A 12,612-nucleotide genomic window follows, 5' to 3' on the forward strand; every position below is an offset into this window, starting at 1 on the left:
CAATATGAAAGAAGCAAGTATGCAAAAGCTGGTGAGGGCAGTATCTATTCCGTACCTCCCACAACACAATCTCTCACAATCACGCACATGTAATAATAAAATTGCTTAATTTTTTACATGCTAAAGAATGTGTGGAATGGGATATAGCTGTGCTGTGTAAGGGAGCAGATTAAAAATAATGTAAAATAAAAATAACACAGGCCAAACTAGAAATGCTGTGGCATAACTATGAGAAATGTTTAAAGTATAAAGATTTGGGGGTAGTTAGAATAGGTTTCCCATTTGACCATTATCTTCCTGAGCGAGTTAATTCTTCAGGGATGAAATAAGAGTAGAAGTGCGTCTTAGTTCTTGTCAGATTTTTGGTTTTCATTTTGTTTAGCTTTTTGTTTTTTTCTATAAAGTGGACCAGAGCTTACTATCTCTCTCTTCAGGCCCCAGAGTGAATTATTTATGAGAAATTTCATAAATCAACAAATCATTCCAAAGTAGGCCATAAAAAGCTACAGTCTAAAAACAAAAAATCTGAAAGGTGTAAAAGTAATTAACATATTATCAAAACTATAACATGAGGAAATAATAAATCCAATACAATAGCATACATTGGCCTTCAATGCCATTCTGTGGCTCACAGCTTTACGTTTCATATTTTCAGGTTCTTTGGAGGGTAAACAGGAAGCCTCTTTGCTCTTTCCAGAGATGACTAGCCAGACCTCCATGTATTCAGGCAATGTGCTGGGAGAAGGTGGTAAAGCTCACTGGCCTCAGCTGAAGGCAGAAACATGCTTCTGAGATCCACTTTTTTGATTTTTGCATGACTGGCTTTGTAAAGCTTTAGAACATGCCCGTGTATATTCTGAATCCCTGATTCTGCATATCTAGTGGTCAAACACTCTCTGATGATTAGTACCAGACTTTTATGAAGCCCCTGGCAGTTTATACTGCTTTTTATTACATTAACTTAGAGCAATTCTTTTCCTTTCAAAGAGTTAAAATTATTTTGGAGGACTCTCCGAAATAATAATTATTAAAAGCTACAGTTCCACAAATGGAATGATTGCTATTATTACAACTTGTCTTTTTTTATTGAACAGTTTTGTTATATTAGTGAAGTTATGAAGTGAAGCCAAAGACCTGGAGCGCAAGGTCTGATACCTATTGACCAAAAAGTGCACCACCCAAGAAGAAAAAAAAGGAGCAAAACCAATTTCTGTTTAGTCATTTAGAAGTTGATTATGTTACTTATAAAAAAATGTATGCACTATATAAAACACACAGTGGCAATTAATACAATTTAAACGCTTATTAGTTTCATTGTTTTGGGGAAAATAAAGTCACTTCAAAACAGGACATGTTCTACAAGTGTTCTGAGTATTACTGATGCAAACCAAAAATACCTTCACATGGACCTAGAGTATTCCTACATTATAGGGACTTCCTCTGATTACTCACATTCTCATACAGGGCTTGAAGGGTCTCTAGGTCAACCACAGAGTTGTCCAAGTTCACAACAGCTATAAAAAAGACAAAATTAAAAAGAATTAGTTGTCAGGATGATAATCCAGCTGTGAAAGAAAGACCGAGCACAATACCCAGCAATAGTTTTTATGACCTACTGGTCATACAGCTTAAGGGGTTTAACTTTATTAATGCTTTGAATAGTGCCGTTCCTAAGACTACAGGCTAGAAACCTGGTAGAGCCAGGTGTCAAGTGTTAAAGAATTCATCTCCCTCCCCCCAAACACACAAACACGATCCCACGAGTATGGCCATAGCCAGAGATCAGAGATAAGCTTTACAACAGACTTTCACGGTCCGACTGAAAGCATTATAAAAATTTGTAAATCTGCACCACAGCCACACACACACACTCACACAACAAAGCTCATTCCTGTCACTGGTTGGCTTCAGTCTTAAACTGATTAATCCATAAGTCAGCCAGTTATCTTCAAAACACCTGACAAGGGTCAAGTCTTCTATGCACTAAGCTGACACGTTTAGTACAGATACAAAATAGGCCTTTCCTGTTCCCAACCAGTTCTGGCGCCACACACATACTGTATTTTTTTTAGCATCAGAAAGCCAATTCAACAGCACAGAGAGATTTCCATCTACCTAACGTGGACGAAAAAAATAATCATTAAGAGGGGCACACTTTTAAAAACACAACCCTGACTCCCCACTTGCAGTAGGAACGTTTCATGAGGCATAGGAAATGTTTGTGCAAACTAGTGAAGAATTATTCTCAGCTAATACAAAGAATTATTTTAAAAATAGTACTTTTCAGTCATCCTTTTACATATTTTTTGCAAGCACACTGACCATTCATTTCAAAGCCAGATAAATCCAACTTTCCTCATCCAGATTTTAAATCTTGAAAGAAATTTACAATGTTGCATTAGAACGTATGTGATGGTAATGAATAATTTTTATCATACTATACCAGTCTTTCTCCTGTTTTGCACTTCATTAATTTGTACCCTTTTTTGTAATGGGCTCTGCGCGTGTGTGCACTTGTACAATAAGTAGAATAATCCCCTAGGCAAGATTAATCTAGAAATTGCAACATTGATCAATGATAGAAACCCAGCACTAGGTTACTTTATGTCCTATAAATCCATGTCCTTAACTATCACAGTGAAATTCTGTGTATACACCTAAAGACTACAGGCAATATAATTCAAGCTCATGTGTTTCCGATTGCTCTAAAGCATTTAGAGATACCACTCTGAGTCTGGGACTCAGCATGTTTCCCATTTCCAGGTCTGAGACATAGTTTTAGTTACAGTATAAGAAAATTATAAACAAAGAAGTGTTGATCTTGATTAAACTAAGCAGGCTACACTGTATCTCTAAGCACGGCACAAAGCTAACTTTTATTACTAAAACAAAAAATAATTAAGAAATTCTTTAATTTTCAGAAATAATAGTTTAAAAATTTTTTTACCATTTTGCCCTTACCAGAAAGCAACAGAATCTGAAAGATAATGGCAATGTAACAGTTAACAGTTCAGGAAGCAATATGTTTTTTGTTTTGTTTTGGGGGAGGGGGCACATGCAAAAATCTGCTACTAATTATTTGGTATATTTTAAAACTCCTTCCTCCCCAAGTGTAGTAATTGTTGCAACAGAGACTTAAAGATGCCCTCATAACAAGGTACTATAGTATATGTTGTATTTAATAATCCCTGTTGCTCAGTAGGACTATCTGCATGCTTAAAAACATGCCAAATTTGCCTTGTAGAACTGGAGACTAAAATTAACATGCAAATAGAAACAGAGTTTAGCTTGGTTTGAGAGCTCTACTTTATGTCAAAGCTTGTATACAAACAGCTTTATTAAAACCAGGATATATTATGAAACTCAGTTTCTATTATCCCTACATTTCAGCATTCTTACGCTTATGCAATGTTTTCATATATGAACACACTCACAACCCTTCAACTATTTACTTTGAGTTGTGTCTGTCTTCTCCCTGCTCCACCCCCCTCCCCTTCCTTCACAGAGCCTGTCTGCTCCTGCACTAAGAAATATGACATAAGTTCCTGCTCTGACTTTTGCTCAGTGTTAAGATCACCCATGGATTACTCAGGGAGCAATAGAACACTTTTGTTTGAATGCTTGCAGGAGATAAGAGAACGCCTGGCAAACACAATGGTGCCAGGTCTGTGTACTTTCAACAAAACAGGTACGCAGAAGAGTGTACATACTTCAGGGAGCTGCTTAAAACAAATCAGTCTGAGACAAGGACTTGGAGAAATTAGATCCTAGCATATATGTTTCAGATCCCCTCCCCCAAGACGAGTATATTTCTATATATTTCATCTAAAGATGTATATGTTCATAAATAGTACTCTAGCATAGCACTAGGGTTTTTCAATGTTCACCATAGGTTTGCTCCCCCCACTGTGAGGAATCAGGAGATGACCTTCAGTTCCTTGGTGGTACTGCAGCACTGTCACGCAGAACATGACAGTTGGCAAAACAAATAATGACTGTTGCATATTTAATTCCATTATCTAACACAATTTGAACTGATGAAAAAATGATGTTTCATTATGCAGACAAGCTGACTAGCTAAACATGCCCCCTCCCTACAATCAGCATGACTACACAAATATGTAACTGAAGGATTCCGTATGTGGTGGCAAAATAATGATAAAATATAGACAAACATTAATTCCCTTGTATGAAAATATTCTGAGCTATGCTACAATTCCAGTATACTTTGATGCAAACATCTGGAGAAGGGTCTTGCAGTCGCTGGATATTTTCACCCATGTCACTATTTCAGAAAGTGATTTTGTTGTTTCAAAGTTGACATTGCCATTTCCTGGTCTTGACTACTATGAAACGATCTTCAATAGCCAGCACATCATCCAGCCTTTCCGATTCATTCATAAGACAGCAGTGAAGAATATCTGTTGGCTTTTACTCTAATAGAAACAACTTTCTTTTAATCACAGACTCAGGCATTTAGTTCTTACTTTTAAGATTTCATATTTCTGCTATTTTCTTGCATTCCTATTGCCACTGCTGCCAGTAAAACCAGCAAGCCAGCAGCAGTTTCAAGCCCTAATACTGTAAACTTACTTGATGTACATATATATAATTGTGTGATATATACACTTATATAGATATGATTAAATCAAATTTGATCCAAGTATGTCCAGGTACATACACAAATATGCACAGATAAAAATAAAAGGAACTACAAACCAATGTTTTGTTTTGTTTTTTTTTTTTTTTTTTTTTTTTTTTTTTTTTAAAGCAAGCACTGGTCAACAGATGATTATAGAAAATCCACACAGTAAAAAGAGGGGTTGAAGAGCAATCGCAAAGGGTTGCTCAATACTATAAAGGACAGAGGAGGAGAAAGATTTCAAAGGATCTGTAGCCAAAATAGGGGCCTCAGGAATCTTTTGTCTGTCTTAAACTTTCCTGACATACTCATTGTTTTTGTCACAATCTACATGGAAATTTAAAGTGGTAACATTTGGACAGAAATTACATCTTTCTTATGCAACTGCAGAATATAGAAGTTTTAGCAGAATGGAATAGTTTCCATTCCATTCCATTCCATTCTGTATTTCTGCAATATAAATTGAATCAAAAAATAAATTATTCAAACTCACAATAACAAAGCCAAATTAGGTACTAATTTCAAACTGGAAGAACAATAAAATATATGCAGAGAGACAAAGACTTACTATTCTTAGTAATATCAATTAATTTGCAAGCCTGGCTAGGCACCTGAGATGATACTTCACCTGACAGGAGGATAATAATCCTGCTAAAAAAAAAAGTGAGATTAGTGTAAAGCACACAACTATATTCAAGTGGCATACTTGAACTCTGAGAACAGATGGACCTTCTCCCATATACACAGAAGTCAATTTAGAACACAGACACAATTAAAAAAAAAAAACCACAAAAAAATAAACCTAACACAATGAATAATCACCACCCACATGTCTTCAGGGGAACACAATATGTAACCAAGACACCAACAAGATCAAAGTTTTTGCCAGAAAATGTAGTCCTGAAGAAGAAATGCATGAGAAGACACCAGCAGGAATTTGGAGGATGCACAGTGTATTCTCCGGAAGACTATAAAAGGAAGTAGCTGTATTTTTTTTTTTTATTTTAAGACAGACCATTACCGTTGATTATTCATATATCTAGGAGTATGTGAGCTACCAGCTACCACTAAAACAAAATTGATAGGCCACACAGACACAGCAAACCTACACTTGCCTGAGGCTATGAATCTAAGTCCACCGATAGTACCACTTCCATAAACTGTTAGAGAAAAGACAACTCCCTACAGCTACCCAGTGCTTGGAAACTCTATTCTGTTTGCAAGTCCAAAACTCTGGAACTTCCTTTTAAAATTAAAAGGCCAACATTCAAATTTTTTCACTGAGTAGAATTTCAGGAAGAAGACAAAGAAATATCAACCCGATTCTTTGGATCCAACTTTTATGTCATAAAACTCTAATTAGCACAACCTCACTTATGGATGACTTTCAGAAGACTGGTATTCCGTCCAAATAGTCTCAAGTCTTCCCTTTTCTCAGGGCAGGTTTCAAATCACGCTCCATTTCTCTGGCCTTTCCAAGTACACTTCCTAAGCTTTTCTGTCTCTGGACTCCATCTAAAAGTGAGTGTCATCTTCTTGAGGCCTCCTAGAAGCACTGCTGCCTCCCCAAAACCTGACTGAGCTATTTCCAAATCCTACTTGACTGGTAACAGATTACAGTTTAACTCCTCAGAAAGAAGCAGTAGCTGAAGCAAAATCACCTCAAATTTGCAAAAGGAATTCTGAACCAATCCTGCTATACTCAGATCCATGCTTCAGGGAGACGAACAAGCAAACCACCCATCCAAGTTCTTCATGCTGATTTCCACCACAATTGACTTCTCCATGACTCTCCCAAAACCAAGCAGTATCACTCCAACAGGCTGCTCCTTTTTTCCTCCTGCACATCTTGGCCTCCATGCTTTCATGTCTGCTCTCTTTCTCCAGAAGAGCACCAAGAGTCTTTGCAAGACTTCACAACTCTTCTGTCAAATGGCAGCAATAGAAAGTCACTTCAGCAAATTACAAAGGCAGACTGATCCTTCCTCACTGAATGAAGGACCGCCTACTTCTACAGCGGATAATCACAGTACTCTTATCACGCAGTTCTGTCTGGGGCACAGATTTGGGAGTTTCACAGCTCTTCTGCCCATCATGTGAGTCTAACATGCATGATTAGAGGATACTGAGAGGTTACAACTTCCATGGTACTTTTTCCTAACTTCCATCCCCAGATAATTCAGCTCCATGTTAACAATTAAACCATCTATACCCCAGAAATATTACTTCAAGCTGAAGAGTGAAAGAAACAGAAAAGGCATCAACCAGTCTGACAACAAAAATGGACTTTGTTGTTATTAAGAAACTGTATATATATTATATAGAAATCATAAGCTATACATAGATTACTACATAATTTTGAGGTGGCACTGTAGCATTAAACATCATTCAACCTTCTAAAATGTTTCAAGTAATTGTACTGAAAAATTTGATAAGACTTATATCATTTTCAAACATCTAAAAAGGATATTTGGAAGAAAAAACAGGCACGAGAGGATGAGTAGGTCAAATGTGTCACATTGTATGATCTTCCTCGAACGATTATTTCTGAGTTAATTAAAAAATTAGCTGCTCCAAGAATAACGTACAGGTAGTAAGCTTCAAATGGTCAAAACCCAACATCATTAGAAAACTAACATACTGGCAAAGCCTTAAGCAATGGAAAATTCTGATACAAGAAACACAAATCAGTATATAGCCTGATCAACTTACAAAATGTTTCTGACAACAAATTAGAGAAAAAGAACAAATAAACTTGTTTGTTTGTTCACTGAATACAGAATGGAAGCCTTCACTAACAGATGTCCCTGGAAGAAAATGTAAGAACACCACACATGTGAATACAAGAATGACTGACAGCTGAGCTGCTCAATTCAGAAGTAGAAGAAAAAAACATCTGCCTCAACATTCTCATCAACAAGAGCCAAGAGAACCTCAGAAGATCATCAAAGTGCAATGGCTTCCTTTGCTGCTATATAGATTATGGTATGATGCAGTATCAAGCTACTTGCAAAGTAAACGCAGCTTTTAATCCAGCTTAATATTTATATTTAAAAATCAACTAAACTGCAAAATTTGCAGTCTTTTATTGCAGTCTTTTCTTGGTTCCATAGTAAACCCACAACTTCAAAAACTGTATCCTTTGCTCTTCCCCCACCCGCCCCCCCCCTCCATGTGAGCTTATTGGCATCATTCATCTAACACAGGCCTACTGCACAAGGTCATGTTTTTGTCTGTGATACTTCCAACAACTTGACAGCTACTATATAGTATGAACTGTATGTCATATAATAGAAATGTGAATCTCCTAATGCAGCAAGTTAAATCCAAATGGGCCTCTCTGAAATAAATGTTATGTTTACACAAACATGGAAAATACAGCGGTAAAACCAAATGTCTCTGTTCTAATGGGAGCAGCAGCAAAATACACAAGGATCACAACTGTATAATTTTTAAAGATTCTTAGAAAATCAGTGAAATAAGAGAATTTTTAAGCAGGAGTATCTGGACTTGCACAACTGGCAGGAAAAAAAACCTGTTGATAATGGGTAGGTAGGGGATGGCTGCACTGGGTAGAGTTAGCGTAAATGAAAACAATTTCGTATTATTACCTACCTGCTTGCCCTCAGTACCTTTGTGATATGTTTGTCTATTAGCAAATACTCTAGCCTTCTCAGGATGAAAACTTTAAGTGCACAAAGCACAATGGAGATTGGGTCTTCAACACAAGTACATACAGCATGGATTAGAGGCAAGAAACAGCACTTAGAACTGCTTGCACACAGTTTTATTGTGGCAGTAATTCACCTTGATCTAAAGCTTGTGTAAGAAACCAGAACAGTATAAAAATTTCCAAGCAGAAGCCATGGATTTATCTTAGCTGTTGCTTCAGATTGTTTTTAAAGGACTTAACATTTTTAAATACCTTCAAGAACATGCACTCGTATTTCTGGGAAGCAATAAAATAAGAATCAATTAAGCAAAAATCTGCATTTGCAAAATTGGAGATAACTGAAGTAGGAGACTTCATCAAAAAGAGTGACTCTTCAGTATCATCTTTTGTACTGATTCTTCTCTTATAAACACAATTCAATTTTTTAGACATTTGTCCTTAGCATTCCTATTCCCTAATGTTGTACCCCTAATATATAGCAATAAAATTATATTGCTAGAGCTTTTTTACATATATAAATATATACACACATACAAGAAAATATATAACTAGATTTTATATATAGCTATACATAGTTAATATAAACAGTTACATTACATATATTTCAAACAATTGCCTACTACGTCAAGGACAGCAGTTACTGATTATGTGAAGTCTAACTTCATACACCTATACAGTTTGTTTATAAAAAAGTGTGCAAGTTCAGTTCTTAGAGAACAAATATATTTTGTTTGACTCAGTATGTCGCCTTCTTGTCTAGGCAGGAAAAAAAATGGAGACCAATGCTGTAATCCTTTCAGAATAAAATGTTTAAATACAAACATGATTGCCATCGTAGACTGTTTAATTTAGAGAGATTGTATTTCAGTTCTGGTTTTGAGAGGTTTGCTGATTTGACTATAGAGAGTACTTCAATGCTTATCTTAATTGTTTAGATAAGATTTGTTTGAATTTGGCAGGTGAAAAAAACATGGGTGTGGGATATAGGAAGGCTGAGAAAAGACTGGCATTTTACCAGATTATGCTTATTTTAAACTATAGTGTGTAGAGGAGCAAACAGTCTCAATGAACCTGCCAGGGGCTGGTCTTTGGGGAGTGAATTTGAAGCGCAAGATTGACTGGCAGGATTCAAGATTTTCAACAAACTGGAAAGGATTACCATGATAACTCCCAAAATGCTACTTAAGGCTTAGCATAGTACACAAATGCAAATGTTATAAGACATATTTAAATAAGTTAAAAAAAAAAAGTGCTTTATGCTTATAGCAGAGGTTTGTTGCTCTCTAGGCAAACTTCCTGACCCTTAAATGTATTTTTAAAAGTGTTTCAAGAACAAGATTTTAATATAAAATTAATCATTGGCATATGGATATATTTTACATGTAAGAAATTCTGTTACAGAAAATAAAATTACTGCCATTAAAAAACCAATGCTATTGGTCTTTACTTCAGTATCAGCTTGTACTAAGCTTTTTCACTTTCTGGTTAAGTTAGTATAGCATGCCACAGGCATTCCATTTAGAGGTTCTCAAAAGGAAACTTGTCATACCTATCAACTATATCACTTTTGGTGGGGAGACTACTAGAATAGGATATCTGAGGAATATATTTTTGGGGTGTTCATGTGACAGTATGGATTTGTAATGCACATTATAAAAACAAACTACACAAACACGTTAGCTGCAAGGCACATATGCAGTAGATGTGACATTGTGTATCAATCTGTCTGCAGACAGATATGATTTATAGCTTTGTATCCATAAGTCAAGTGAAACAAAATTTGGGTTTCCTGAGTGTTAGTGTTTGACTTTTCTTTTAGATCCACATAGGCTCTAACGCATTCCAATCTCTATTTCAATGACATTATGTCTGGGAGTTCCACAGGCTAATTGTGGTACCAGTGATGGCGTAACCGTGACAGTCAAAAGATGTATGCAAGTCTAACTTTGCAGAACAAGGTAGCATCTCTTACTGAGTGCAGCTTGAAGAAATTAGCAAGACTTGTTTGGAATACAAACAAGCCTTCAGGCTTCAAACTAACTGAGACTTTTAATTACATGTGGATTTTTTCAGAATTCAAATTTGCTGGCTTTTGGTATAATTCCACCTGACCTATTTTCATTAGAGTACCTCAAAGTAAACAAAGCCATGGCTAACTCTGAGAAGTCCAGTCCATAAGTAGAGACAAGCTTTTTCTTCCATGCTTTAGGGAGCTCATTCTAAATGATAAATAAAGTGCAGGAGGAGGAAGAGGTTTATTTGGAATCATCTAGTAGTTCACTGGCACAGATGAAACCTAGGTTTAAAGTAGTGCAAAACAAGAGGAAATTTAGGTTGAAATTATTCCAACTATTGGAAGACTCATTGATGGCTTATTCTAACATCATAATCACTAGAAGGACAGTAGTTTTTTCATATGGGATCTCTGAACTATTTTCGTTACTCTGTGACCCCAAGCAGCTCTGAACAGTCCCCAATCTTTCCATGTTCCTTATACACATTCCACTCTTTAATCATTCTAATCTACCACTGAACCTCTTGATTTTTTTGCTATCATATTTGTTTGAGATGAAATGACCACAATTCATCCCTCATAATAATGGCAAGGATATACCAGTTTTATACAGTTGCATAGCACTCTGCATATTTATTTGATAAAGTTAGCAAGGCAGATACCAAACACATATTTTTTTCCAAAAAATATATTCTCTACATCAAGCAGCTAACTTAGGATCTTAGCTTTTGTGCTCTCAATTTACCCATAGTTAATTTATAGTTAATGGAGCTCCACGTGTGTCCAGTTGGCAATTTAGAATACTTACATTAAATTACTTAAGTGTCAACACTAAATGAGTTAACTGCCTAACTCACAGATCTGAAAATTTAACGGCTCATGAAACACTACCAGAAAGGAGAGTATCTTAGGCTTCCATAGGAATCTGCTCTCAGCTTACTGCAACTAAATACATCTTTACCGAGACCAAAAAAAAAGATATTAAAAATGGTTATTAATCCTTAGTGAAATCCATGTGGCAATGCTAATGGGAGAGCTGCTCTTCCCTGAGCAGACTCAAACTCTCCCAAAGAACTGTCTTGATTACAGTCTTAGTAATCATGATCAATGACTAACATAAGACTCCTTGTCTCTCAAGAATTGACTAGAAGTCAAAACAATCTTTGGACTAGAGCTATCGCTGGTGGAACATCAAAGAGACCAACAAAGGAAATAGCAGAATAACCCTCAAGAACTTGTCTTTCTGTTGAATCGCTTGATCTATTTAGCTTATACAGAAGAACGTTAAGACACAACCTGATTACAGTTCTTACACATACCTGCATGAGAAGATATCTGAAAGTAGATGGCTCCATAATTTTGCAGACCAAAAGTGGGAAAGAATGAAGGATGTCTGTAAATTAATCTGACAAATTCACTATGGAAAGAATATTTTAAGTGCTAAAAGTGAGGGAAATTAACCTTTTGAACAATGTTTAATGGGATGCATTGACTTCTCTATCACTTAAAGTATTTGTATGAAATCCTAGACTCACCAAAGTCTATGGCAAAACTATCAGTGACTTCAAAGAAAGCAAAAGGTTGAAGGGTCAGAATTTCAGCTGGAACTCAAGATCATTTATACTGCTAAAATGTTCGTATTTATACAGACTAATAGCTTGAGGCAGAAATTATCAGGCAATATTACATGACTTATTTAGCAGCCAGACTAAATGCTTAGAATGCTCTTTCTAAAAATCTAGAGTTGAGCTGCACATTTGTCATTTACTAGGTCCCTCTGAAGTTCTGTACTAGTCTTCTCTAACATCAATACCCTAAATAATTTTAAAAAGACTACACAGAATGTTGTTACCTTTTGATGATTTACAACAGAAAGCACTGCAAGTTCTTTTAGCCATGAAGACATGCACGCTCATTCAGAAACAAGCTTTCCTTGCTTATGGTTCAAGCTAGCCAGTTGTGTATGATGATATCAGCATCCATAGTAGTAGAGCTAGTTAGAAAACACTACATGGAAACTTACAGGATTCAGAAATTAGGCAAAGCAAGTCCCCATTTATCTATAATTGCTGTACAGTCAACTGTTGCAGTCAGTCACAAGTCAAAATACAAATTTTCTTGCTCAAGAATTACAAACACAAAACACTTGAGAGGTTTCCTTTCCCCTCTAACGGTCTAATGGTAGTATCTCACTGAAATAAAATTTTATATTCTCAATTTATTCTCAAAATCAAATTAAAATTTTGTTTTCAGCACAGCAGAGAGCAGTTTAGACATAGCCTG

At 36.0% G+C, this 12,612-nt stretch overlaps 1 protein-coding gene across 4 annotated transcripts in view; it reads right to left on the minus strand.

Moving 5' to 3' along the window:
* The window catches only part of FMN2 (formin 2), a 163,766-nt gene that overhangs the window by 69,584 nt on the left and 81,570 nt on the right, over positions 1 to 12,612 (minus strand). For all 4 annotated transcript variants that reach the window (XM_030035450.2, XM_030035448.1, XM_030035452.1 and 1 more), the window contains one exon: positions 1,453 to 1,514. In XM_030035450.2, the coding sequence (XP_029891310.2) occupies positions 1,453 to 1,514 (62 nt within the window). The remainder of the gene's footprint in view (positions 1 to 1,452; positions 1,515 to 12,612) is intronic.

The sequence above is a fragment of the Aquila chrysaetos genome, chromosome 13 (assembly GCF_900496995.4).
Source record: "Aquila chrysaetos chrysaetos chromosome 13, bAquChr1.4, whole genome shotgun sequence".
Taxonomy (NCBI): domain Eukaryota; kingdom Metazoa; phylum Chordata; class Aves; order Accipitriformes; family Accipitridae; genus Aquila; species Aquila chrysaetos.